Source organism: Alosa sapidissima, chromosome 15, assembly GCF_018492685.1.
Source record: "Alosa sapidissima isolate fAloSap1 chromosome 15, fAloSap1.pri, whole genome shotgun sequence".
Classification (NCBI taxonomy): domain Eukaryota; kingdom Metazoa; phylum Chordata; class Actinopteri; order Clupeiformes; family Clupeidae; genus Alosa; species Alosa sapidissima.
In genome coordinates, this window is record NC_055971.1 from 16,238,790 (window position 1) to 16,264,691 (window position 25,902).

At 44.3% G+C, this 25,902-nt stretch overlaps 2 protein-coding genes across 2 annotated transcripts in view; both read right to left on the bottom strand.

Annotated features, from left to right (window-relative positions):
- Nucleotides 1–10,949, bottom strand: part of cwf19l2 (CWF19 like cell cycle control factor 2) — a 36,534-nt gene extending 25,585 nt beyond the window's left edge. Inside the window, exons 1-4 of the mRNA XM_042063673.1 lie at nucleotides 10,797–10,949; nucleotides 8,504–8,614; nucleotides 5,538–5,672; nucleotides 2,988–3,110 (exon numbers count right to left, since the gene is read on the bottom strand). Coding sequence (XP_041919607.1) covers nucleotides 2,988–3,110; nucleotides 5,538–5,672; nucleotides 8,504–8,614; nucleotides 10,797–10,889 — 462 coding nt within the window. The 5' untranslated portion in view covers nucleotides 10,890–10,949. The remainder of the gene's footprint in view (nucleotides 1–2,987; nucleotides 3,111–5,537; nucleotides 5,673–8,503; nucleotides 8,615–10,796) is intronic.
- Nucleotides 10,950–11,750: 801 nt separating this feature from the next.
- On the bottom strand, nucleotides 11,751–24,361 carry alkbh8 (alkB homolog 8, tRNA methyltransferase). The gene is made up of 11 exons (XM_042063674.1): nucleotides 24,186–24,361; nucleotides 23,542–23,776; nucleotides 22,533–22,661; nucleotides 21,990–22,085; nucleotides 21,769–21,873; nucleotides 21,354–21,424; nucleotides 15,550–15,656; nucleotides 15,062–15,213; nucleotides 14,392–14,669; nucleotides 12,985–13,134; nucleotides 11,751–12,389 (listed from the first exon to the last, which is right to left on the bottom strand). Exons 1-11 carry the CDS (start codon nucleotides 24,312–24,314, stop codon nucleotides 11,874–11,876), a joined length of 1,968 nt encoding a protein of 655 aa, XP_041919608.1. The 5' UTR covers nucleotides 24,315–24,361; the 3' UTR covers nucleotides 11,751–11,873.
- Between the last annotated feature and the right edge of the window lie 1,541 nt (nucleotides 24,362–25,902).

Sequence of the window (25,902 nt, forward strand, 5' to 3'; positions counted from 1 at the left end):
GGTTGTATAAGCTACTGGATGCCTAACATTTCCCTCGGGATGAATAAAGGATCTATCTATCTATCTAACAAGGAAGATAAGCAATTTTCATGTACTGTATTAGCATTTCTCACCACTTATCTTACAAGTGGGTGTGAAACCGGCATTAGCCTGCTGTCATTGTGCATACTGGTTTACATAACCCAATATGTGTCTAATCAGTCCTGCATGACCTGGGTGATGAGGTTCCTGTTCCACAGCACCAAATGGCACTTGTATTCCCCCCACACACACACACACTCTGTGCAGAGACACCATGCTGTCTGGCTGCTGCTGCCGTTACCCTCAGCAAACAAGGCAGCATCTGTGTTTGTGTCCGTGTCAGGCCCAAAGAGCATGTCTTAATGCAACATGAATTCCAATCTCGCCGGCCCCAGCACCGAATGTAAATAAAGCACACCCGTGTTCTGGGAAAGGCAGGCTCACTGTTGGGGCACTAACGAGTCACGTTCACCCACACATGGGGTATCAGCAAAGACAGGGGTGGGAGTCTGTGTGTGGAAGACCCTCTACAGCGGCACGCACACACACACAGACAGACACACACACACACACACACACAGAAAGAGAGAGAGCAAAGTCTTTCATCTCTCCTATACTGTTTGTAGCTCAAAGCTATGCAGTCAGACACAACCAATAAAAACACCAGACCCCCGCAGAACAGACATAAGCTCCAGCTGCACAGACCCAGGACCTATTCCTACTTCTACAAGCAAACACACACACACACACACACACACACGCGCGCGCGCAGAAACACGCAAACTACTTTCAGGACATTAGCAAAGTCAGATGATCAAATCCAAGAGTGTTCTCCAAACTTCTCCCCCTGCCTCAATCACACCCACACCCACACCCACACACATATCCGGCACACATACTTCACTTTCACAGCATGAGCCAAATCAGGTGATTATCAGCCGATTTTAAATCACTCACTCGTGAAAAAATAATCACGCCAAACAACTTTCCCTAATTAGCCCACAAATTGGAATCCAAGGGAACAACCGACTTGTACATTTTACTGTCAAAACAAATACAAAAACTCCACCTACAACATAACTGGCTGCATTTCTGCTCTCCAAGTAGTGAGGTGAAAGCTGCATTATAGGGCTTGCGTCATCAGGCTCTGGTTGCGATGCGGCGCATGTCTGACCAGGATTAATGGGCTGACCAAACGAGGGAGGATATCGATCCCCTATCAGTGGACTGGGCCGTCAAACCACCGAGAGCCATTAGGTGTGGCAGGCCATCGACTGGCTGCAGGAAACCCACAGTCCTGCACTCCCATACCTTACAAGAGCACGCGCACACACACACACACACACACACACACACACACACACACACACACACACACACACACGCGCAACCACACGCACAAACTTTTCTCAAGACACATGGACGGCAGTGTGCAATATTTCAGCATTGTACAAATAACCTTCTACACTCGACCTAGATAGAACACGATTCACAAAAGGATTTCTGTTACATTTCAGACTGATCATTTTCACAGACACCACGCCAGTGTTCTCTCTCTCCCTCCAGTCACACTCACACACACACACACACACAAACAAAGATTCTGGCCAGATTTTCCTCCACATATCCACCTGTGGAGACAGAATTGCAATGCATGTGTATGGTCTCTCTAAACCTGAACTGGAGTGCATCACTTCACTATCAGACAAAAGGACCCTGAACAAACTGATCAACATCTTGGACAATGAGTGTCACCCACTCCACAGCACTATTGTTAAGCAGAAGAGCCTGATCAGCTGGAGACTTCGCTCACTGCCTTGCACAACGGACAGACTGAGAAAGTCATTTGTCACCAGGGCCATTGAACTGTTCAATGCCTCACTTAAGGGAAGAGGAGAGATAGACTTCTCTGCATAGTCTGTCTGCCTCTTCACCCCCTCCATGTTTGGTACTGTCTGTCCACTAGCCACTTGTACCACTGTCTTTATGCCTCACTGTTTGCGTGCTATATTAGCACATATGCATAACCCCCCCCCCCCTCCATGCCACAGCCGAACTGTGGCCACACTTATACATTTTCTTAAATAGTTAAATATATAGATATATAGACTTTACTTTTGCATTGTTGCACTGTTGGAATTACTCATTTGCACTATCACCATGACCACTATCACCATTGCACTACCACCATGACACTCATTTACACAGAGCACCTTACCATACCTTACTATGCACAGAGAATCACAGGCTCAGTCCCTGCCTCAGTCATTGCAAGCGCCTCTGATTTATTAATCACCACTATGTGGATACTGTTTTTAGAATTGATTTAGATTAAGTGTTAATATAATTTGTATTTTTGTAATTTGTATTTTAGTATATTTTTATATATTGTATTAAGTGTTAGTTAGTATAATTTGTATTTTAGTATATTTAGCATATACTTTATCTTCTACTGTCCTTATTGCTTAGTTGTGTTTTTATATTATATACTTTAATTACTCTTTCTGCTGTTAAAGAATGTGTTTGTGTTGTATGTATGCTGCTGAGACCTTGAATTTCCCCTGGGGATCAATAAAGTATCTATCTATCTATCTATCTATCTATCTATCTATATCCATACATTTAACTCTATCTATCTATCTATCTATCTATCTATCTATCTATCTATCTATCTATCTATCTATCTATCTATCTATCTATCTATCTATCCCACTTTCTAGTTAGCAAGCGATCTGACTCAGATTTCTATCATGCCTCCCAAAGGTTGACTAACATTCATCAGAAGTGCCCCGGGAGAGTTCCTAATTAAATACTGATTTATCAGCTCAGCTCCAGTTTCTATGTACAATCATTAATGTTGTCTTTGTGGAGCCACCACAGTGGACACCATTGACAGGTTTTCCATGGCACGGGTGGGTTCAGGGAGGGTCATCCTCCAGGAGTGGGTGGCAGGTGTGTGGTCTCACCTGCTCACTGTCGGCTGGGTTGCTGGGGGTGCTGGCGGAGGATTTGCCTTCACTGCTGCTGGAGATCTTCCAGGCTTTCTCCGGGCCTGTCGGCTGAGCTTCCACCCACTCGTCCGCAGACGCCTGAGACACAAGAAGAGGAGGCTCGTTAGAGAGGGGGAGGCAGAGAGAGAGAGAGAGAGAGAAAAAAAGAGTCAGAGGGAGGGAAAGGAGAGACTTGGAGTGTGCGTCTGCAGCGCCTGAAGGAGCAGAAGCGGAGTGAGTGTAATTGCAGGCCACACGAGAGTCAGTCTGTATGAAGCTACTATCTCTCACACACACACACACACACAGATAATGCCGCCATCGAACATTAACTTCCACTGAACCTGCCACTACAGTACAAAAAACGCCAATTACCACTGATAGCGCTGTTAGCAATCACACACTACATGCAAGTCAGGCAGGCACAGGGACCACAGTGACAGGGCTATGGCTACTCAGAATGGCTGCCTTCATGACACATCTGCACTATCTGCTTTTAGTGTTCACTCTGGCCTGCCAAACCTGAAATTGAGGTTTAAGCACAAATCAATCTTTTTGAAGCTAGACAGCCTTGAGAAAAAGATTAAAATATGAATATCTAACATGAATATCTTATCTAAGAGAGAGCCCACACATATTCAAGAGCTGTGACAGAGATGCATGTTCCCTCTACAAGTTACGTTTATCTATTTAGCCAGAGCCTTTCATCTTAAGCACATGACAGAATGTGGCATTTGCTCCGACATGCATTCCAGACATTGCTTTGACAGTCCCTCAGAGTGAACTAACAGCAATGTGTCTGAGACACACAGAGAGAGAGAGAGAGAGAAAGAAAGAGAAAGAAAGAAAGAAAGAGAGAGAGAGAGAGAGAGAGAGAGAGAGACTTGGCTTGCCGGCAGGAATGGAGCATTAGGACGGCTGCACTCTTATTTTCTGCATTATTGAATTACAGCTCGGGCTGATGGCCTACGGCCGCCCGGTGTGGCTGCCCTGCTACAGACCCAGGGAGGCCGCTCATTGATCACTCAGCGGACTGGACTGGCTGTTTTAGCCGACCCTCCCGCTCTCTTGCACACACACACACACACACGTGGGGGGGGGAGGGGGGGGGGCTGTTGGGTGAGGGCAGAGGGTCAAGGTGTGAGGCTCCCCGCAGCGGTCTGATCTCGTCCAATTTCTGCCCACCGTCTGGGGTTCTGCCAAGACCGGCTCACCACAAACACCACCACGGGGGGTGGTAGTGGGGCTGTGTCTCCATGGAGACCGCACACGGGTATCGTCTGTGTGTGTGTGTGTGTGTGTGTGTGTGTGTGGTCGGTCAACCTCTCATCATGCTAAATGGAGGGAGCAGGATGTCTCTTTCTCTCCCTCTGATTCTCCCTTTCATTTCTTTACTCATTTGTTCTATCTCTCATTCTGCTTCCGTCCGGTCCCTGTCCATGTCCATACATTTAATTCTATTCTAACTCTCTCTCTCCCACTCTGTCCATGTCCATACATTTAACTCTATTCTAACTCTCACCCCCACTCTATACCTCCATACATTTAACTCTATTCTAACTCTCTCTCTAACTCCATCCCTGTCTATACATTTAACTCTATTTTAACTCTCTCTCCCACTCTATACCTCCACACATTCAACTCTACTCTAACTCTCTCTCCCACTCTATACCTCCACACATTTGCACTCTGATAAACACTGACATTTAGCCAGCATTATTTTCATATTCATATTACTGGTACTTACAACAAAGTGGAACCCTGTCTTCTCCTCTATACGTCTTCTTCCTCTCTTCATGCCACTGTCCATCATTCTCTCATCCTCCCTCTCTTCATGTCTATCACTCCTTCATCCCTCTCTTTTCTCATTGCCTCTCATTACTATTTCTCTAAGTCTTCTTATCTGCTCTTCTTCCACTACACTGTCCTTCCATTCTTTTACACTGCAATCAGTCAACCTTTATTCCTATAAGCCGAAGGAGCAATTATGATCAAAGTAAAAGTACTCTGCCAACACTAACTATTTAATAAATTATTAAGCAGACCGTTCCTATTGCTCCTTAAAAATGCGGTGGGTCTCTCTGCATTCTTCGCGTCTGTCTTAATCCCTTTCTTCTCTCTTTCCTTTCCATTCCTCTGTTCCTCCCATCCTCTTCTCCATTGGCCCCCGCAGTTCATCTTTTTTGTGTTCCCATCCTCTCATTTCACGCCTATTCAGTCCTCCTGACAAGCCTCCCTCTCCCCAGTAGGGCCACCTGACATCTCCGCCTAGCAGACCTTGGCAAGTCTTTTTTAGATGATTTACGGTCAGGTTTTCAAATAATGATTTATTACTGCTCTGCTGTTTCTCTAGAAGTAAAAAAAAAAGAAAAAAAAAGAAAAAAAAAAAAAAAAAAAAAGACAAAAGAAATCCTCTGCATGTGAGAGATGGGGCTTTGGCTTGGACCTCTGAGCGGTATCTTTGTCTTCTCTGTCTCTCTTATGGAGATTTATCGGAGTTAAATAGTGATGACTTGCGAGCCCTACCTCAGAGCTGTCAGATGCACTTCCATCCTGGGCTGCTTTCTTGCACTCCTTCTTGGCTTTCTTCTTCTCCTTTTTCTCTTTTTTGCTCTTCTTGGCCTTCTTCTCTTTTTTCTTCTTGCTTTTCCCTGTCGTTTCCTACAAGAAAGAAATATCATGTTCAACAGGGTTTAATCACTGCTTGTACAGCTTAGACAAGGGAACATAAGTCACCGAGAAAGCATTACTGAACTCAAGACGAACAATGTTAGCTTTAATTTGACAAAGTAAATATTACCAATCTTCTGCTAATGTGAGGCACTTAATGTCTTCTTAAGTGGCAATTCATTACAAAATGATGAGCATGTTGCCTCAATTCATTACAAAATGATGAGCATGTTGCCTCACAGACCTCTAACCCCTGTAGCTGAGTGCTAGGCTTCCCAACTTGAAGAGTGCACTGTCTGTCTCTGAGACCAGCCTTTTAAGTCTCTCTGAGGGCTAGAGCCCAGCTCTGAATACAGAGCTCCATTCAGCACCGTGCCACAACACACCACCGTCACTATCTAATAGGTTACGCCTCGCTCTCCTACTCACATATACACATCTATCTATCCACATACACACACTTTATATATATTACCTACGGCTACTGCTCGGTCGGTGTGTGTGTGTATGTGTGTGTGTGTTGCAGCACTTCTGAGCTTTGAAGAGGCAGTGCAGTGGAGCGCTTGCTAGCAGGTAGCGGGTGTCCTGAAGTGACAGAGCTGCGATGTACGAGCTGACACGTGGAGGACGGGCTTTAGCTGGATCCCCTTCACCGCCGAGCGCAGGGAGACTGACAGCGGGCTCTCCAGAGCAAAGCTCAGGATTAGGGGGAGATAGAGCAGAGTAAATGGCTCCTTTAAGCAACACAAACACACACAAACACACACACACGCACACGCACACACATCAACTACTGTTTCTTCAGCAACATGCAGACACAAACTCTCTGCAGCATCCTCTAAAGCTAAACAAACTCAAGACTGATTTTTGGCCTCGTCACACCCATCAATCACTCTCTCCATCTTCTCTTTCAGATTCTTACACACACTACAGGGTTCCCACTCTCAGTCAAATGTAAAATTCCATGACTTTTCCCTGACAAAAAACCTGAATTTCCATGAATAACTATATAATTAACAGGGCTTAAATTTCACTGCGGGATTGCGGGTATTGCGCATAATTTGTTCAAGTCCCGCAACTCTAGCCATCATAATGCGAGAAATTCCCGCATACACTTTTACAGCCTGTCTGATGACGTTAATATAGCCTAATCATTAAGTGGCGTGAATGCGGTGCTATTGACCGGACTGATCAACTACCGAGTTGAATTGAACATAGCCTCATGCAGACGCACACACGGAGAGAGAGAGAGAGAACCACTTTGCGCTTACGCAAATAGGCTACGCTACCATGGCAAACTTTTACATCTGGAAAGAGCTCCTTGGTAACTATCCTGCTAGCTCAGGTCCCGTCAACACTTGATCCCAGAAAGATTGTCTTCGACATGTCAACATTTATTGTATCTAATGACATAGAAAACATAATGATTTGCATACACATACCGCACTATGCACAACTTTTATTCACTAGCGACTACAGCCTAAAACAGTCAGGTTGAAGGGGGGCTAATTACTCCATAGAATTACTCTCAGGTATTTTCTTAAAGTGACAGGCACTCAATTACACCTACTCATCACCAATGTGCACTCAATTGGACCTACACACCACATTAAAGATATGCATAAGTGTTATAGGTTAAACGTCAATATGAGGCATTCAAATTACTAAATATGTTTAGCTAGTAGTAATTACTAGTAAAATGCTATACTTTAAAAAATGCATTATTAAATAAATACACTCTATATGAATTCAAAAATATATGATAGAAACATATCACATAAGCTATCATTTTCAGTGTGTGTTTGTGTGTGTGGAGAGAGTCAAGCAGAATCTAGGATGTCCACTGTTGTGAATGATCCCACTACAGTATATATTACTGATGACGTCAGGGTGGTGGGGGCCCCAAAATCAAACACTTTTTTTTAAAAAGTATCGAAGTATTGAAATCGCAATTCTTGACTTGGTATCACAATCGACCCCCCCTCCCCCCCAAATTGTGTAAATCCCCCCTACATGAATAACCTAAGGGGGGAATTCCCCCCCATTTTGAAAAATGAATTTTAAGCCCTGATTAATATACAATATACCGACCAATGATTTCAGAGCAGCCGCGCCGCGTTCAAGAATCTTTTACTTCTATAGAGCGGGAAATGAATAAATGGGCATTGAATAAATCAATTTGGGCTACTCAAGCAAGCAGTAAAGCTAATAACCAGACATACTCCAATTCGGCGTGGAAATATTTGAATTCATGTATTATATTTGGCAAGTACATTTTAAACTGCTACAACAAAATTCCATGACTTTGCCCCAAAAATGCTAAAATTCCCTGACTTTCCAAAATCCCATGATATTCCAGAAATTCCATGAACTGTGGGAACCCTGACACTACTTAAATATGACAAATACCCACATATCCACTATTACATCAGCAGCATATCACACCGAACACTTGCAAAACAGCCCCCAGACAGCTCCAGCTGAGAAAGCTTGCAGCGGAGGGAGCAGCCTGCTCTCACGGCCGCACTGAAGGGGTCAGGATGATGTTTAGGGTTAGAGGTTTCTGGGAAGTGGTTCGTTCTCCAGCTGACACATGTCATGTCCTAAGGTCATGAACTCCTTGCAGTGCAGGCATGCGAGGGGTTAGTCTGTGGTATCCGCGTACACATACTAAGTATGTGTTGACCTGAATTGAAATATTTTTTTGCAGAAGACAGCTGAACGAGTGGGAAAGGTTTTAAGTAGGAGGGTGGCATTACCACAGTTCTGACAGTTCTCCCATTCCTCACTTATTGAATCTCTTCTCTCACTCTCTCACTCACCACATTCAGTTGCTGCAGCCTGTGATCGACATCGGGGAGCATCCAAGTGTCCTCGCCGCGAGCCCTCTTCAGCTCCTTGCGCCTCTCCTCCTGCTCATACTTCTCTTTGGCCTGAGGAGAGAAGTGGTCAGCAGGGCTGTCAGAGCTCGGACACTTATTACATACTGGCCAAACAGACAGGAGCCCAGCAGCTATGCCCAAAATACTAAAACCACTGAAAGAAATAAATCAAGACAGGTTGGGTAAATCAAATCAAATCAAATAAAATCAAGAGTAATTGGCATTTTCCAGAGCATTATGAACAGGGATTATTGTACAGAAACAGAAAGGAAAGAGGGGATGAGGACAAGAGAAAAGAAAGGGAAGAGAAAAAGCAAGTAGAGGAAATTACTAAATTCTTGGGAGACTAGTGTGTTTCTAGGTCAAGATGTCCCAGACTCTCTCTATGTGAGAGGAAACTATCTATACAGGGTTCATATAACATGAATGTGGTGCTCCATAATCATCAGGTAAAGGTGAGGTATTTTGCAGACGACCAGACTCTAGGCTACTGTCTAAAGTGACTGACAACAAATGTATCCTGCACTGGCTCGTAGTGAAACCCAGATCAACTGCTTAGAGGGCAACCACTGATTTCTATGTCCTCTCCTGACCACTTCAGCTCATGCATCACGGCGGCTACACCAAACCAGGGCTAACAATTCTAATCATCGGCGTACAGCGATATTCATAAGGCTCTCAATAGCCTGGAACTAATGGAGTTGTGTGCGTTTCGGACAAGCGATAAACGGGCGCACATCAGACTGTTTCCGCCGGGACAGACATCCATCACCATTACCAGGGATGCTACGCCACAAGGTTTGCTTGAAGCACAGAGAGCCAACACAGCTGCCCAAGAGATAACAGCCTGGAGACTGTAACTGAGAGGAGGCGAACCCACACACATATCCAACAACATGATATTCTTCTCTCCCAGATGAGAAGGCAGCACTTCAGCAGGTACTTTACATGTCTGAATAACACTGTTAGCAATACTGACAACTATTTGCTCAAATTTCCCTTGAGACTGGGGGCTATTAAACAGTGTTCACGAACTACAGAAGGACTTTTCAGTTACCAGACATTAGGCCTAAATCAAATGTAGCACAGTTATATTACACGCAGATTGTTTGTGTTGGTCTCTGCCATAAGTACATGAGGTGTCAACAGTGGCTAAAAAAACGTTTCCTGTGACACGTTCTGGATGTTATCAGCTGACTGCAGAGTTTGTTTTGCGATCTCGGAGGGAGTCATTACAATGAGTTATGATGCTCGGTATTGGCTTAGATAAGGTTTATCGTGCTTGCTCATGACGATTACCGACGCGAAACGCTGATAATCCAGTCCAGCACTAATATGCATCAATGGCCAGATTTTAATTTGTGTAGCGCCTCGATGTGTCAGCGTGATCGATGGGGCTCCAAACAAACAAGCACGGGACAAACTATTTGGTTGTTTGAGTGGTGGCGCCAGGGCAGGGGGTGAGAATACGTTTGTCTTCCTCAACCTCGGACTGTCATGAACAGGTTATCGAATTAGCCTAAAACGAATGTCACCATCTAGCGGTGGTTAAAAACTAAAAAGTTTGACTACAGACCCAGGACGCAGCAATAAACAAATGGTCATGACTTTGAAACAATTAGCTTAAAAAAAAAAAAAAAAAATCACAGCCACTAATACATAAATTAAACACGACACTAATGGTAACTCAGTTTAAAAAGCACGCGCGATAAGGATGAATTAGTAAAATTACTAACTATACCACAATCCATACAACAGCGATGGTACATTGTAGGAATCTGGCCTCACCTTGCACAATAAATATTTCGATAAGTGCTAACCTCTCTGCAATATCTGAGAGTCTTTATCAGATGCAAGTTCTAAGTCAGTGTCCCCTTGCCGAGCACTGTAACGTAACTGTGACGTTAGCATGCCATGGGGTGTTAATACATGTTAACGTTAGGCCATGGTTATTACTCAACGCGACTCCTTAATAACAGACAGACGTTCAACATGTATGAAGAGCTAAACTTAACAGAGGTGTGCATATCGTACAGCATATTAGTACGAAACAGTAATAGGAATAACCATTCATTCGTATTTCATTTTGCAAAACCATAAACAACATGCAACTGTGAATGCTAGGCTAAGACGCTAGCATGTACTTTGGTTCTGACATGATCTTCGGGTGCATTTTGCTTTACATTACATACAGACACAAATGTATGACTGCAAAACTGTAAGTGGATTTTACCTTTTGAACAACTTCCTCCCTAGCTCTCCTTTTAAATTCTTTTCGAGCCTCGATGTTGTTGGTACTTTCAAAACTGCCTCCGTACGCCGCCATGACAGTGACGTAAATAATGTTTCTGCCGACTGTCGCAAACGTTTTACGACAACTGCTGTTTGCGTTTGCTTTCTGCTGAATTCATTGTATTGCGAGTCGATTTGTTTTAAATGTAAGTATTATTTTATAGCGTATTACATATTGTCTTGTACTAACACACCCATTGAAAATATTTTCTTTCTTTACAGTAAAAAACGTTAACTTTACCCCAGTGGTCCACTGTAAAATGTTAAATGTGGTGGATGTGAGATCCATATGATCTATTATGGTGAAAAAAATGTAATACTTCAACTAAATATACTTCACGCATTACTAATCAAATGTAAGTCCACTTTTGATTTTTCTGAAAACATATGGTGACATCTGGCTGATGCACCTTTCATGGATTAACAGGTGACCTACAACATTTTTGTTTTTGAAAAATGTCAAATATGCATTCAAAGTCAGTGGGCAGCCGAAAAGTAATTAATAAGTTCAAGAGGGTCAGAAAAACATCCATAAACATGCCCAGCTCCAGAAACCTCCTCTCCTAACAACAGTGGGCTGCATGAAGCAGACACATTACCTGCTGCCCCAGTGGAGGTACTCAACAGTGAACAGGTTTCAATTATTGGAGGGGATGAGAGAGAAGATGAGAAATGTCTCCCACCAGCTGTGATCAAGGAGCTATTAACCTTGAATCAATCTGGTCACTCTCAGAGTCGATTAAAAGTAAATCTTGTTAGGGCAGCCTCCAGGTGCAAACAAATGCCCTCTGCTACCACACTGACTAACATGATAGGACCCAGCAGTGGACAGTTTAAGGGGAATAAATATTCTTGTCCTAACTGCAGTTCCCTTCAAAGAACAGAGACACATATATAAACAAGAATACACCTTCATTGTGTGGGTACTATCTATATTTACAAACATCACAATAGAGAAAAAAAAACAACACATAGGTTTAAAACACTGGACATTCCTCTTTTGTGGTGTGACTGACATTTATTTAGTCCCTTTCTCCAGGATGACACACCAATTCCCTTGGTCATGATAGCTAGTCTGTATCTGAACGTCCTTCACCAGGCTGCATAAACTCTCCAGCTCCCCTCTCTGAAAGACATGATAGTAGCGATGAAAGACAGGCGCAGGGGCTGGTGTTTTTGGAGCATCAGTGGAGGAGCCACCTCCTTGTTGGCATGCATTCTTCTCCCCCCCTTTCAGATGCCAGGGCACCAGCAGGTCCTGGGTGTTAAAGGCTGTGCGGTTGGTGTGAACGCTGAGTTTGGGGGTGACCTCCGTGGAGCTGACTTCCGGTGCGGGTTTTGGAAGGGGACTCTGTTTCATCGAATGCTCTGCCTCGTCCACGACAGGGTTTGCGTTCTCCTTGTCTCTGGAGTCCTTCAGGTACTTTGACTTTTGCTTGTTGTACTCCTGCTCCATGGCCCACACGTAGATCAGTGCCCGCCCCCTGGGCTTCAGCAGACGCACCAACTCAGTCACCGCAGCCAGTCGTCTTTCCTGACACACACACACACACACACACTTTTAATGTACTGACAAATTGGGTCATTAAAAATGTAATGATCTGATTAGGCACACTGCAGTAAGTAACTAAAAGACTGCAAATGTACAATGCGGATCATCAGATTTATCTTCTAATGGGATGCAATAAAGTGCGATGACAATCAAACCATGTTTTTAAATATATCTGGAGAATCTCATCCTGTTAACATCTCACACAGGCTAAATCATGAATACGTATGGATACACTGGTTATTGCCTGGCTGCAGATGTTTGTTCGAAGTATACAAGAGCGAACTTCCAACAGCTTTTGTATGAAGACGCATACAAATTCATGCAAAAAGTTAAGTGCTTTTGGCACTCTATTCAAATGAGATAATTTGCTAATGGTAAAGAACAAAAGTTTAATAAAATCTTTTAGATCAGGAGGTCGATAGTTCATTGAAAGCTGTATATGTCACACAACTAGTCAGAATGTCGTCTCTTCACTTCAAACCACTGGCGATAAAAAACTTTTTTGACTTTTTTTTATCTCGCGACATTAAACGACATGTTGTCATTGGACCACTCTAAGCTGCTGTGACTGGCCTACCTGTGTGGAGAAGTGGTGGATGACCGCTATGGAGATGCAGGCGTCAAAGGTGGCCCCACGGAGGGGCACATCCAGGGCATCAGACACAAATGCCTGGAACCCCCGCTCTATACAGATCTGCACCAAGCTGGCACTGCGATCACAGCCAACCTGCACCCGCGGCAGCGAGAAAGGAAAGTGAGAGACAGACAGAGAGACAGTCAGAGAGAGAGAGGGAGAGAGAGAGAGGGAGAGAGAGAGAGAGAGATGACACTAGGAGGTGAGAAAACAGGAGTGATGGAAATGTTCATTATGAATAAAGTATACTCAGTGGATAAGTGGAAACATTGCTGCCTCCCACTGAGGTGTGCCACAGCCCTGAAATTACTACAGTTTTTGTAAACATTTCTTGTTTTAGAATAAAAACAACTCTCTGTCTATTACGGAATACATGCTAGGACCTTCCTGAAAGGACATTAATTGTTATGAAGTGTTGATATCCATGTACAGGCCAAATGAGATAAATTTAGAGGGCGCTTCAGATGGCATGTTGCTTTGCACAGAGAGAGAGAATTGATAGCCATAATAATATTTTCAATAAAGCCCATGCTCTCCAGGAATTTAATTAAGCTTTATGATACTAGTCTCCTCCCCTGTGTCTGGTCTTGTTCTTGTTCTTGTTCTCAGTTTCTCTCACACACACAAAGATACACACACACAAAGATACAGACACATACAGACACACACACACACACACACACACACACACACACACAATGACTCAAAGGTCATCGCTTGAAAAAATATTCTAGTCAGATTTTGCATATTTTAATGACCGGCAAGAATAAAGTTCCACATAATTAATTGCTGGCGCTGCTCATTTCATTTTTACGGCAGGGGAAGCATCCATGCCCTCACCCGTAGATTAAAAAGGGCCTGTGCTTTCTACATGATTGGATTGGGCATATGTTATGCTGATTCCAGCTTTGTCAGACATAAATTAACTCTAAATGAAATAAAAGAAAAAAACAATAAATTCTGTCTCTTGATGTGGCCTTGAAGAGAGAAGACAGAGTTGCCTTTTAATCACATAAACAAAGTGACATCATTGAGAAGATGAAAATAGCCATCTCAAAAATCTGTGGCAAAGACATTGCTTTAGCATCATGTTTCAATCAGAGCAGCCAAAGGTCTAATACATGTTCATCTTTCTATTTTAAGTGACAAATAGACACATATCGGCTTCTACCTACAGGGTACACTCTATGTATTTTACCCATCTTCTATCCTGTTGGAAATGAAACTAATGCAATAATATATGAGGGGTAACAGTCCTTTACAAGGTAATAGACTGAGTCTTCAAACTCATTGATAAGGTTTTAATGTACATAAAGTCTATACAACGGTATAATATGCCAACTCACTCACCGACATCACTTCCGGGTTGATGCCTAGGTATTTCCCGTTGCCACAACCGATGTCGGCCAGTAGGGCTCCAGCGGGCAGCGCCAGCAGGAAGTCCCGCACGCGTGGCCAGGGGGAGTGGCGCGTGCTGCTGAAGTGGGACGCAATCTCCTCGTACACCTGGTGCACGAACTGCGCCTCGAGACGGAACGCGTCCTTGTTGCCCTGGGGCACAGAGGGGGCTGAGGGGGCAGAGTCGGGGATCACTGGGGGGCACTGGCTGTCACAGACGCTGGGGTAGGCTGGAGGATGGAGGGGCAGTTTGGAAAGTGGTCAGGAGTCAGGAAAGGTGAAACAAGAGGGGGGGGGGGAAGAAGTGGAAAAGTGAGATTCATCATCATCATCATCAGAGCTTTTTTTTTCATTCTCTTCCCATTTTTATCTCTTGGTAATTTTTCGCAATGACTAATTCTGATTATTCTCTCATTAATTTCAAAAATGTAGGAAATGAGATCTCCATTTATGCAAAAAAAAGTTCAGACACAACACAGACTTGACTGGATGTCGTCAGATTCAGAGGGGGAACGACAGGATTTACAAAGAGGCGGATTAAACGGCACCATCTGAGAGTGCACTCAGTCAGTCAGTCACAGATCTGTCTGTACATCTTCACCAGTTTAAAAGGGTCACTCACAGCAGTCACAGGGGGTGCGTCGCACCGTGCGGAACGTGAGAGAGGTCCTGGTGCCTCGTCTGCTAAGGGTGAGATTACTGGGGTCAGAGGTCACGGCCACAGGGCCCTCAGTGTCATGAGCGGGGACCATGTCAAACTTCCTGGGTGTAATCCTACCAAAGAGATTGCATGAAAGCTACTATAGCTGTACTATAAAAAGAATTATGAACAGTAATTCACAACTGTATGTTTGTATACTGTGTTATGTCATGCTAAAATCATATGTAAGGACATATTCTGAGATCAGCGTTCAGCCAGATCATATCAACTTCACAGGCTACGAGACAACATATAGGGACTTGGTAAGGTTATGCTATGTCTGTCTATTGAACTATTGAATTGAATTAGGGTTGGTTACATTATGTAATCTGTATCATTATTCTAGATTAGATTAGATTATGGCCTGCTGGTGCCTAGTCATTTAATGTGTGTGCTGAATGTAATCTCACCCATGGGTCCAGAGGAAGCGGCTCTCCTCTTTCATGACCAGGAGGCTCCGCTCTGGCAACAGCACGGCAACCGAACGACCGTCTGGGTGACGAAAGTCCATGACAGTCTTGAAATAAATAGGAGCACATATGGAAGTTAATATTGTACACTGAGAGTGTTTCATAAGCACATTAAAATGCACAGCAAAGTTTATAAGTTGTCTACAGAGACACACACTTGATGAGACGCAACAAAGCATGTAGCCCGATATTTCCTCACGAAATCGATTTGGAGTGATAAAGTGCTGAACGCACACAATTTACCAGTGTGTTTTCTCCCTGTGAACGTGAACGCGGCGCTTGTCTTTGCTCAGCCTATGCAGAGCCAAATGGGCTACAGGGCCACGGTGACAGCAGAGCGGAGGAAAATCCATTAGCACGGCCACCAGGGAAATAAACGCTCCAATGTGCTGAATGTCATTTTCTGCTTTCCTGCACACTTCGGAGAAAATTAGTCTCTCTTTCTCACATACTGGTGGTTCAGATGAGAATGAACAACAGGCTTTACACAAACACAACATGTGAACGAGATATGGCGGGAGAGAACAGGATCGCCAGCTGTTTGATGATCAAACACACTCCTCATGTCTACGTCCAAATCAAAAAGGAAATAACAACATTCTCAATGATAGAAAGCCATCATTATGACTAATCCATCAGATACTACAACAGGAATGGCCTCTGACATTTATTGGAGACAATCAGTGGAGCCCTGCAAAACGCAGAGTAGGCAAATAGACACGACAGAGAGGATAGGAGGTAGAGTGAGTGGCTGTGTATTCCGCCTGCTAACGCTGCTTCCATGTGCCCAGGTCTATTTATAGCTGCGAGGAGAGCCGAGGGGAGGATTTGGGACCCTGTGCGATGGAGAACAAAGAGACAGACACCAACACTCCCCAACTCTCTTTCCCCCCTCCTTGGCCAGTCAATCTGTAGTTCAAACGACAATGACCTCAAATTCTGGCTAGCCTGGGCTGGCATGCTGCCTTGCATTTAAAGATATGTAGTGTCCTTTTCCAAATAGTGCGTTACCTCCCTCCCTCTCTCTAACCCTCACTGACAATTTTTTCTCGTTCTCACTCACCTGGTTGTCCCTCTCTAACACTAACCTATTACCTATCTTTACAATTTGCATTCTTAACTTTCACCCTTTTTTCCTCCCCTCTTCATCTCCCACTCCTGCTCCCCCACCCCCACCTCTTACTCTCTCATTCCCTGGAGCAGTTATACTTTCGCACTCTGCAGGCCTGCAGACGTGCACCGACGCAGACGGTAATGAAAAGCTGCAGCTACGCCACGCTAGGCCAGGGGCTGCCTGGCAGACATGTCCTCAACTGAACCAGCCGGGCGCGCCTACGTGTGTGTGTGTGTGTGTGTGTGTGTGTGTGTGTGTGTGTGTGTGTGTGTGTGTGTGGAGCCAAGCCCAAAATTGCTTGCGGCAGAGTGCAGCATCCTCACGGCAAGTGGTGTGTGGCAGCTAAACAGGCCCCGGCTCACCGACGAGAGCAATAGTGGCAGGGCGGTGTTTCTTTCTCTGGCTCCGGTTCGACAGATTCCCACTGACGCAAATTAAATGGATTTTCAGGAACAACACAGCGAATGAGAGAGAGCGATGGCAGAGGTTGGGGCGAAAAGAAGAAGAAAAAAAAGAGCAAATACGCATACTGCATTCAGGACAAAGATGGAGAGAGCCAGGGAGAAAAAGAGGGAAGGAGAGAGAGAGAGATGGAGAAAGGGAGAGAAAGGAGAGCACTTTATTGTTGAGAGTGGGGGGGGGGTGCAGTGTCTCTGCTCGGCCCCAAGTGAAATTGCCACATTATGTGTTCTGGGTCACTTCTCTGGCGGCTGGAAATAGCAACGTAATGAGGCTCCTTGAGGCAGGGGCTTCAGAAGCAGCGGTGATGGGGGGGTTGGGGGGGGGGGGGGCAAGACGATCACACATCTGTGTATCCTGAGGACTCCGCATCATCTTCAGACCCAAGACAAGAATGTGTAGGCACACGTACACACACACACACACACACACAAACACAAAGGCAAAAATGAGCCATGTGTATGCATGAGAGTACCCAAACTTATCACAGAAAACAGAAACAATGCTACCTCAAAGTTAATCATGTTCTACTGTCTCTGTACAACAGCAGAGTGCAATACAGAACACTGCATATGATGAGCAGTAGAAACACAAAATCTCTTTTGCATGCAGCAATTCTCCACTCCCTGCACACACACACACACACACATATATAATCACACACACATATATAATCACACACACACACACACACAATCACACACACCCAGCAGTTCTGTGGAGCTGTGCCTTGCTGGCATTTGTCTGAATGAGAGATGGGGGGTGCAGCCCTGCTTGCGGTATATATTTTCACCGGGGAATATCAGCCAATCGATGCAACTGCTCTTCCATAACAAGATCAATCTGGCAACGGACGGCTCTGTTCCACTGCAGGCGCTACCCTCATTTATCTTACTAACATTCTGTCTGCTCACACACGCAGATATCACACACACGCATACAAGTACAGACTCACACACAGACTAGTTATTGACAACAACAATACACAATCTGTTTCTCTCACTAACATCATCACATACACATATTAATATTTACCCTACACAAGCCCACATACACTTTTAAGCTACTCTCTCAACAACAACAACAAACACACACACACACACACACACACTTACCCTAATGATGCATGCAGGACAAGTTTCACTCCTCTGTTATCACTCATCAGTTATCTACCCCATATTCCCATCGCAATACCACAGTAAAAACATTGACGCAGACGTCTCCTGGAGATTGAGCACGAACACACTCGCACACACACACACACACACAGGCTCCCCCATCTCGACAGATGGCCAGCGCCCCACAAGTGCAACACTAAAGAGAAAAGAAGGTGCCGTTACACCATTTCCCCCCACAGAAACAAACACATCATGAGCGAGCTCATCACTCCAAACGCCCCGGCTCATTATACTTTCATAAGCTCCGCTAGAAGCCTAACGACTCCGAGCAGCGCTTCCCCATTGCTTGGTGCAATCTTGCTCCGATATGGCCTCTCTTCTCCAGACAAGGGTTAATGAACTATGACATTAGTCTGGATGGGCGGCTGACACACAGTACTACATAACAGTTTCTGTGTGTGTGTGTGTCCATCCTTTCATGTGAATGAACACAAGTTTGAAACTTTCAACTTTTTCATCCAATCACTCTCTGAGTGCCAGTTTGTTTCCGCTTCCCTATCTGTCATTTTATAACTCTCTCTCTCTCTCTCTCTCTCTCTCTCTCTCTCCCCATCAGTTTCTTCCTCCCTCCTCTCCTCCTCTTTCCCTCCCTCTCTCTGTATGCCATTGATCAGAGCTGATGACAGGGGACAAGCTGTCCTTAATGGGATCTGTCTCCTTCCTCTCCCGCTCCTTCCCCGAAACAAAGAAAAGGCCAGCATCTGGGGACTGACAAACACACACACACACACACACACACACACACACACACACACACACACACAGGGCCAATACACATACACTTCTGGTTTTCAATTATACAATATAACACACAGTCGCTACTTTTGCCGAGACGAGTTTCATGTCGTTTCAAAAACTCTCCGCGCCGTGCGTCATCAGCTCGGTGGCAGCCCTTCAAAAAAAATAAATTAAAAAAAACCCTGAAGTCCTCCAGACCTCCGTCCGTCTCTGAGTGGCAGCGAGCAGTGAAGGGCAATGGCGGGCAGTAAATACCCTCAGGGAAACTGGCAGCGGTGGATGGACTGACAGACGTCCTGGTCTTCGCCACCTTCGCGGCGACGATACCTCAGCGCTCACGTCAACAGGGCCAGCCATTAGTCGCAGAGCGGCCTCAAAGGAAAGCTCCTCTTAAAGACAGTGAAAACCTTTTTAGCGGGGGGGGGGGGGGTCCCACCGGACCAAAAGAACAGCAGGAGAGTGATCGGTGGGTTAAAGTGCTTTTTCCCTACAGGTGAGAAACTGGTGGCTAAGAGAAGAGTGTCCTTCACTCCAGCACAAAAAATGTATATGTATTATATAAAAGGAAACGTTTCACCTCTGGAGGGGGAGGTCAATTCATAGCCAAACATGGAAATCTACTCAAGACTCAGTGTACTAATGGACAGAGGTGCCCAATGTTCCCTCCAAGACAGGACTGTTCTTGTGCAGACAAGGGCTAAGGGTGTGGGTGTGTGGGTGTGTGTATGTGTGTGTGTGTGTGTGTGTGTGTGTGTGTGTGTGTGTGTGTGTGTGTGTAGATGTGTGTGTGTGTGTAGATGTATGTGAATGAAATCTCAAGAGAAGACAGGCCCAGATAGATGATCACCACCGGGAATCTGTCACAGACACCACTCATGCACTGCTCTGGAAAAAAAGAACAGAACAGAGACAAAGAGAGAAAGGGAGCTCTGTGTGTGTGTGTGTGTGTGTGTGTGTGTGTGTGTGTGTGTGTGTGTGGCACCCACAGGCCTCCCTGTTCGGCCGTTGCGTCAGCAGCACGCTGATCAAATCACACGCTCAGCCGCCGCCACCACAACAGAGAGAGGAGTGGAACAAGCTGAGACGTGATTAACCGCCAGGCCAGGCTCATTGATCCAAAATCATCAGCGGCAGCAACGGCAGCAGCAGGGGTGTGGAGCGCCCAGGTCCGAGCTGACCCCATAACTGCAAGCTCACCCGAGCAGATAAGGTCAAGAATGCATCAGTGTGTGATGGGGCATGGAGTTATTAAAGATCTCCCTTTCCAGGAAACCCTGTGTGTGTATGTTCAGAGTCTGTGTGAGTAAGTGTGTGTGTGCATGTGTGTGTATGGGAAAGAGCGCGTGATCGTCCATCTAATTAAGGCAAAGGATCCAATAGGCTGCTTGCACAAGTTGCGGACCGGAGCGAGATGAGCCGATTTCTAAGTGACCTCATTGACCAGACTAGTGTGAGGTGCGGGTTGGTTATCTGGACAGACAGAGGTCAGGCATACACAGAGACCAGATGTCCATTCCAAACAGACCCACCACTGTGGAGGTGAAGATCTCTTCTGTAATAGAAGATTGGTTTAGTTATGAGCTCTGGCTCTGTGCCAGGAGTGACCTACGGTTTATTGAGCTCAGAATCTACCTTGATGTAAATCCACTACAGCACTCAATATCCTTTACACTAAGGAAGTGATCACACTGACAAACAGAAGTAGCAACTGGAGCAGAAGATTTCCTATTGTTCAGCAGCAGAATCTGTCACACCATTAGGGCTACACTTGTGCCCTGAGAACACAACACTGATTCCAGTTGATCTTGGCTGAAAACCAGTACTCATCAGTGTCCACTACCATATAGTAATTTCGAGCGCGACTGCACCTAGTAGATGCATGGACATGGACATGGACAAATCCAAAGGATTGGATGCATGAGTGGGTTGGGAGCTGGATGGAAGGGTTAAGCAGAAAATAAGAATCCTGATGCAGTTTTTCTAAAAACATCAGCCTACGTGCAGTGGCTGCACGAAATATGGACGGATGGATCTTCGTTTTGGTACAACTGAAGCACTCCTCTTCAGGTGCTTGTTCACAGCGATGTCAACGAACAGGAAAAATGCATTCAATTGTACAAATGATGTAAATGCTGAATGACTGTACAGGCATTGAGGGACTTGGTTGAGGGGCATGGATTTGTTATCACGGTCTTAAATATAAATGCTTTCGTTCAGTTTTCTATCATTTTGTTGTGATTGTAATTCAACAGTACCTTGGCTCCAAGGCTCAGGGAGAGGATGGTGTCTTCGAAGGCTGAGTGAGTGTCGATGTGAGGCGGGATTCCTGGGGGAAGAAACAAAAAGATTACTAATCCAACAGTGAAGCGAGAACGAGCGAGAAACACAACATTTTAGATGTTCATCATGGCAGAGCCAAAAAGTCAAAAAAGACGGTTGTGAAATATGCAGCCCAAAGCTGTAGGGGGAGCTCCGTAAAGTAAAATGTGACAACAAAAGTGAGAAATCGGCGAAGAAATGACTGGAGTTACCGAATGGCCCTTTAATATCAGGAAGCATCACAACAGAATGTAATGTGTTTTGATCTTCCAATGCAACACTATTCCTTCATGCTGATGATGGATGTAGCACTGCTTCCCCCTAGTGGCCACAGGCAGTATTATTAGTCACCTTGCCCAGACTCGTACTGGTTTACTGTGAGTTGATCAGGAAGAACGGAAATGTGGCCATCCTTCAGACATCGCTGCAGCACAGGATCACATACTGGAGGGATGCCTGGAACAGACCAAATGTTTATCACATGATGAATAAACACAATAATGAATAAATAAACATGTTAGCAGTTTAGTAAAAACAGAGTACTCTTCAACATCAGGCTGAGCATACTGTACCTGTGGGTAGTGGTTTATCTTTGTCCACATTGTTTTTGTCATATCGAAATTCGTAGCCATAGTGTTTCACCCTCCTGTGTTTCAGGGCTTTGTTCGCTAGAATGCATAAACGTCAGGTGTATGAGTGATGGCTATAATAGTCAGGTGAGTGATGGCTATAATAGAAGCTGAGGCTCATAATACATAAATGCTGCAGCTATAAAACAAGTATCTTTAACAGGTTGGCTTACTATAAACCAATCCAGTCATTTCGGTTTATGATTGTCTAAAACAATCATAATTTTTGATCATAAAATTGCATTGATTTAATTAAATAATACTGTCGTTTCCTTTATGTATCACATTCCAAAGAAAAGACCATTTGGAATGAGTATGGCTGTTTAACATTATTATAAGTTTGTATGAGAATTAATACCCATACACATCTTGACAATACCTCTTCACAGGCATACACACATGTGACAACACTTAGAATATAAATAATCCCAAAACAACATTTTCACTGCTGCCTTCCCTTTTATAAAAGTTTGACTAAAAACACACCTGTGGCATTGTCGTCTGCTGCCCAATCCACAGCCTGCAGCAGGCAAGCCTCCTCTTCCTGGGAGACATAGTCCTCCAGCACCACAAGCCCAGGGGGCAGCTCCGCACACTCACTCTGCTCACAGCTTACTGCACGTTCACAACAAATGAGAAAAACAAAAAAAGCAACAAAGGAGGTCATATACAGTGCTGGCCAAAAGTATTGGCACCCATGCTAAAGTTGACTGAAAAGAGGAATATAAAATCATCTTTTGGAAATTGATCTTAATGCCTTAAGTGAAAAATGAGGAAATATCTAACCTTTAAGGACACCAATTTTCTTAGTGAATGAATAATGTATCATAAATAAATAAATGTTCTTCCTTAAAATACAGAGGTCATAAGTATTGGCACCCCTATGTTAAATTCCCATAGAGACAGGCAGATTTTTATTTTTAAAGGCCAGTTAATTTCATGAATCCAGAATACTGTGCATCCTGATAAAGTTACCTTGGCCTTTGGAATTAAAATAGCCCCACATCATCACATACCCTTCACCATACCTAGAGATTGGCATGGGTGTTATTTCAGTTAGCCTATTAGCTGGTTTGATTTGCATTGAGCTCAATGAGCAGTCAACTTTAGCATGGGTGCCAATACTTTTGGCCAGCACTGTATGAGACACTACGTTTTCCTGAGAGGTCAGACCACCACACCCAAAATAAACAACTATTTGTTATGAGGACAAGATAAGAAAGTTGGCAATTCACAGGATATAACATGCTCACAAAACAACTAAGAGGTTCTCAATGTTAGTGTCTTCTATGTCAACTTTTCCAGTTAATGCATAGTGTGACAGAAGCTGATAGTCAATAAATGGCAACAGGGATAGCAACGGAAACAAGAGCCTTGTCACCATCATTACCGGCCAGCTACATTACTGAAGCAAAACAGGAGCAATAAATGCATGTAAAAAAACACAGGGTGTTTCACAAAGAAACAATAACATTGCTCCAATATGAGAACCCACCTCTCTCAACAAAGCTAAGGTACAGGGTCACCACCTGGGCCTGGCATTCCAACTGCTGACCATTAATGAGAGTGTGTGCTCGCTGGGCATCGTCTGATGATGCATAGGTCACAAATGCATAGGGTTTGTTTGGGGGCATCAGGAGAGACACTAGGTTGCCCGCCCCCTCCAGAACCTCCTGCAGCTGCCGCCTACACACTCCATTCCCCAGCCCACCGTTGGCCACCACCAGGTGCTGCGACACAAAGCAAAATAGAATTCATTACAACATCTACATACGTGCATGACAACATTTGTTGATAAAGGAATACGATAATACACTGATTTACTTTGATGGTGAGCATATTGAATGGCAGACCATCACACTCAAACACAAGTCAGAATTAGAACCATATCAAATGATGCTAACTTCACTTACTGTTCAAAATCATAGAGAGGGTTTGTGAATATAAAGTATCAGAATCAAAAAAGAGCAGAAGTGTCAACAAAGTAATCTAACGTTATCAAACCAAACATGTCTTCAGGTTAACCATAGCAATCTATCCCTCCTTACTACTGTGTGTAAGTTATAGCGAGCTAGCTAGCTAGTTGGTTATGGGTTACTAGACCGAATAAAGCTGACCCTCTAAACTTTTTGTTGTTACCTTTGTTGGCTGTGAAACTGTGTTGATGCCCTCATGTTTAAGTAAGGTGTGACTGGCTTTTATTTGTTTTCGTAAAAGTTTTTTCTCCTCCTTGGTCTTTCTGACAGGCTTCACGTTTTCTGAATCCATAGCGCAACCTGAAAATCGGCCCGTAGTGCAACAGAGGACTTCGGTAAACAGTTCCCACAGCCATTAACACAGAAATGCTCCCCAGAAGACTTCCAATGCTCCTCTGAGACGTTTTCATACCCTACAGTATAAACATATTCTCACCTGGAAACCACATAGTCAACATTGTAGCCTAGCCGACCCTTACAAAAACATAACAGTAGTTTTTGAGAAGTTCCTTGTAGGAACTACACTTCAATGCATTATTTTGGACATGAAAAAAGTGCATAGCAACTACATTGTAATGCACTTAACTGCAGAAATGCAGTATTTTGGATATGAAGGTGCATTGCACCACATTGAATTTCAGAAAAACTCCAGTGGTAGTATGGCTGCCTATCTGTAACCTGAATTATGTACAATCAACAGAAGCATGCCCAAGTCTTGCCTGTCATCGGCCTCCTAAAATATATACAGTATAGTGCAGTATAGCGCAAACCAGTGTAGTTTTGGGATGTCCTCACAATATCAGCTTTCAGTTGGCCATCATACCCTAAACCTGAACTAAACAAAATGTAAAAAAGCTTTTTCTTTTGACCGAAAAAAAGAAAAAAAGCTTTTTCTTTTGACCGATCAGTGTCACAAACTGGATGGACTCCTACATCGGCTACATAGATGCCTGGTCAAAACAGTGTCACTTTCACATCTGTGCTCTAGCCCAAGGACAATGGATTAGAGCACAAGTGTGCTCCAGCAGCTTCTAGCAGCTTCCCAAACTGGATATTGTATACCCCCATAGTCCCTTAGGGGACCCGGGCCACCTGTTGATCCCTTTGCTATCGTCTTTCTCCTGGAGCCATCATGATATTCTCCACACATTCTGGCCTCTGTCCCTAGGCATTCCTCTTTTCAGCATCTATCTGCAGTGGAGCCTTGCTTGTGCTCTCCTTGTGCAGATTATTCCCCTGTGCACCAGTTCAATATGTAATTATTTTATCTTTCTATTTGATAAGTTATGTATCATTTATACCTGAGAAAAAAATCGAATTCAGGCCAAAATTGCTGTAGGTCATTACAGGCTATATATGGCAGTAACTTTTCACCAATATCTCCTTCACAACATGGCGATGCTAGAGGAATCTGGGAAAGTGTTTATTCTGGTGTATTCTGTATTTCTGTAGGTATACTTAACATGATATATGAGGTGTGAGAGAATTGACTGGTCTGTGTTTGTGGAAGGTGGTATAAGCAACATTGCCTAGCAAAATAAAATGCAAAACAGCCACACCAGAAATATTTGTCACATAAAACACCAGCGACCACTAACTATCTTTTTTTATTGATAACCTCTGAAAGAGAGCAGCAGGCACTGACTCCTACTACAGACACTGAAGTTGGTCCAAATGGGAACTTTGATGTGCAACAGTTGCCAAGCCTGTGAGCGAGGCTCCAGTGTTTTCATCAGTCTGTTAATTCCCTGGTCTTCCACCAGCTCTAGCCACCAGACGCACTCTAAGCTGATCTGGGCCTGTGTGTGCTCAGGCCCCATCTCCCTCGGGACTCAATTAATGCATATCTCTCTGTTTGGTATTTCCCGTCGCATGGGACA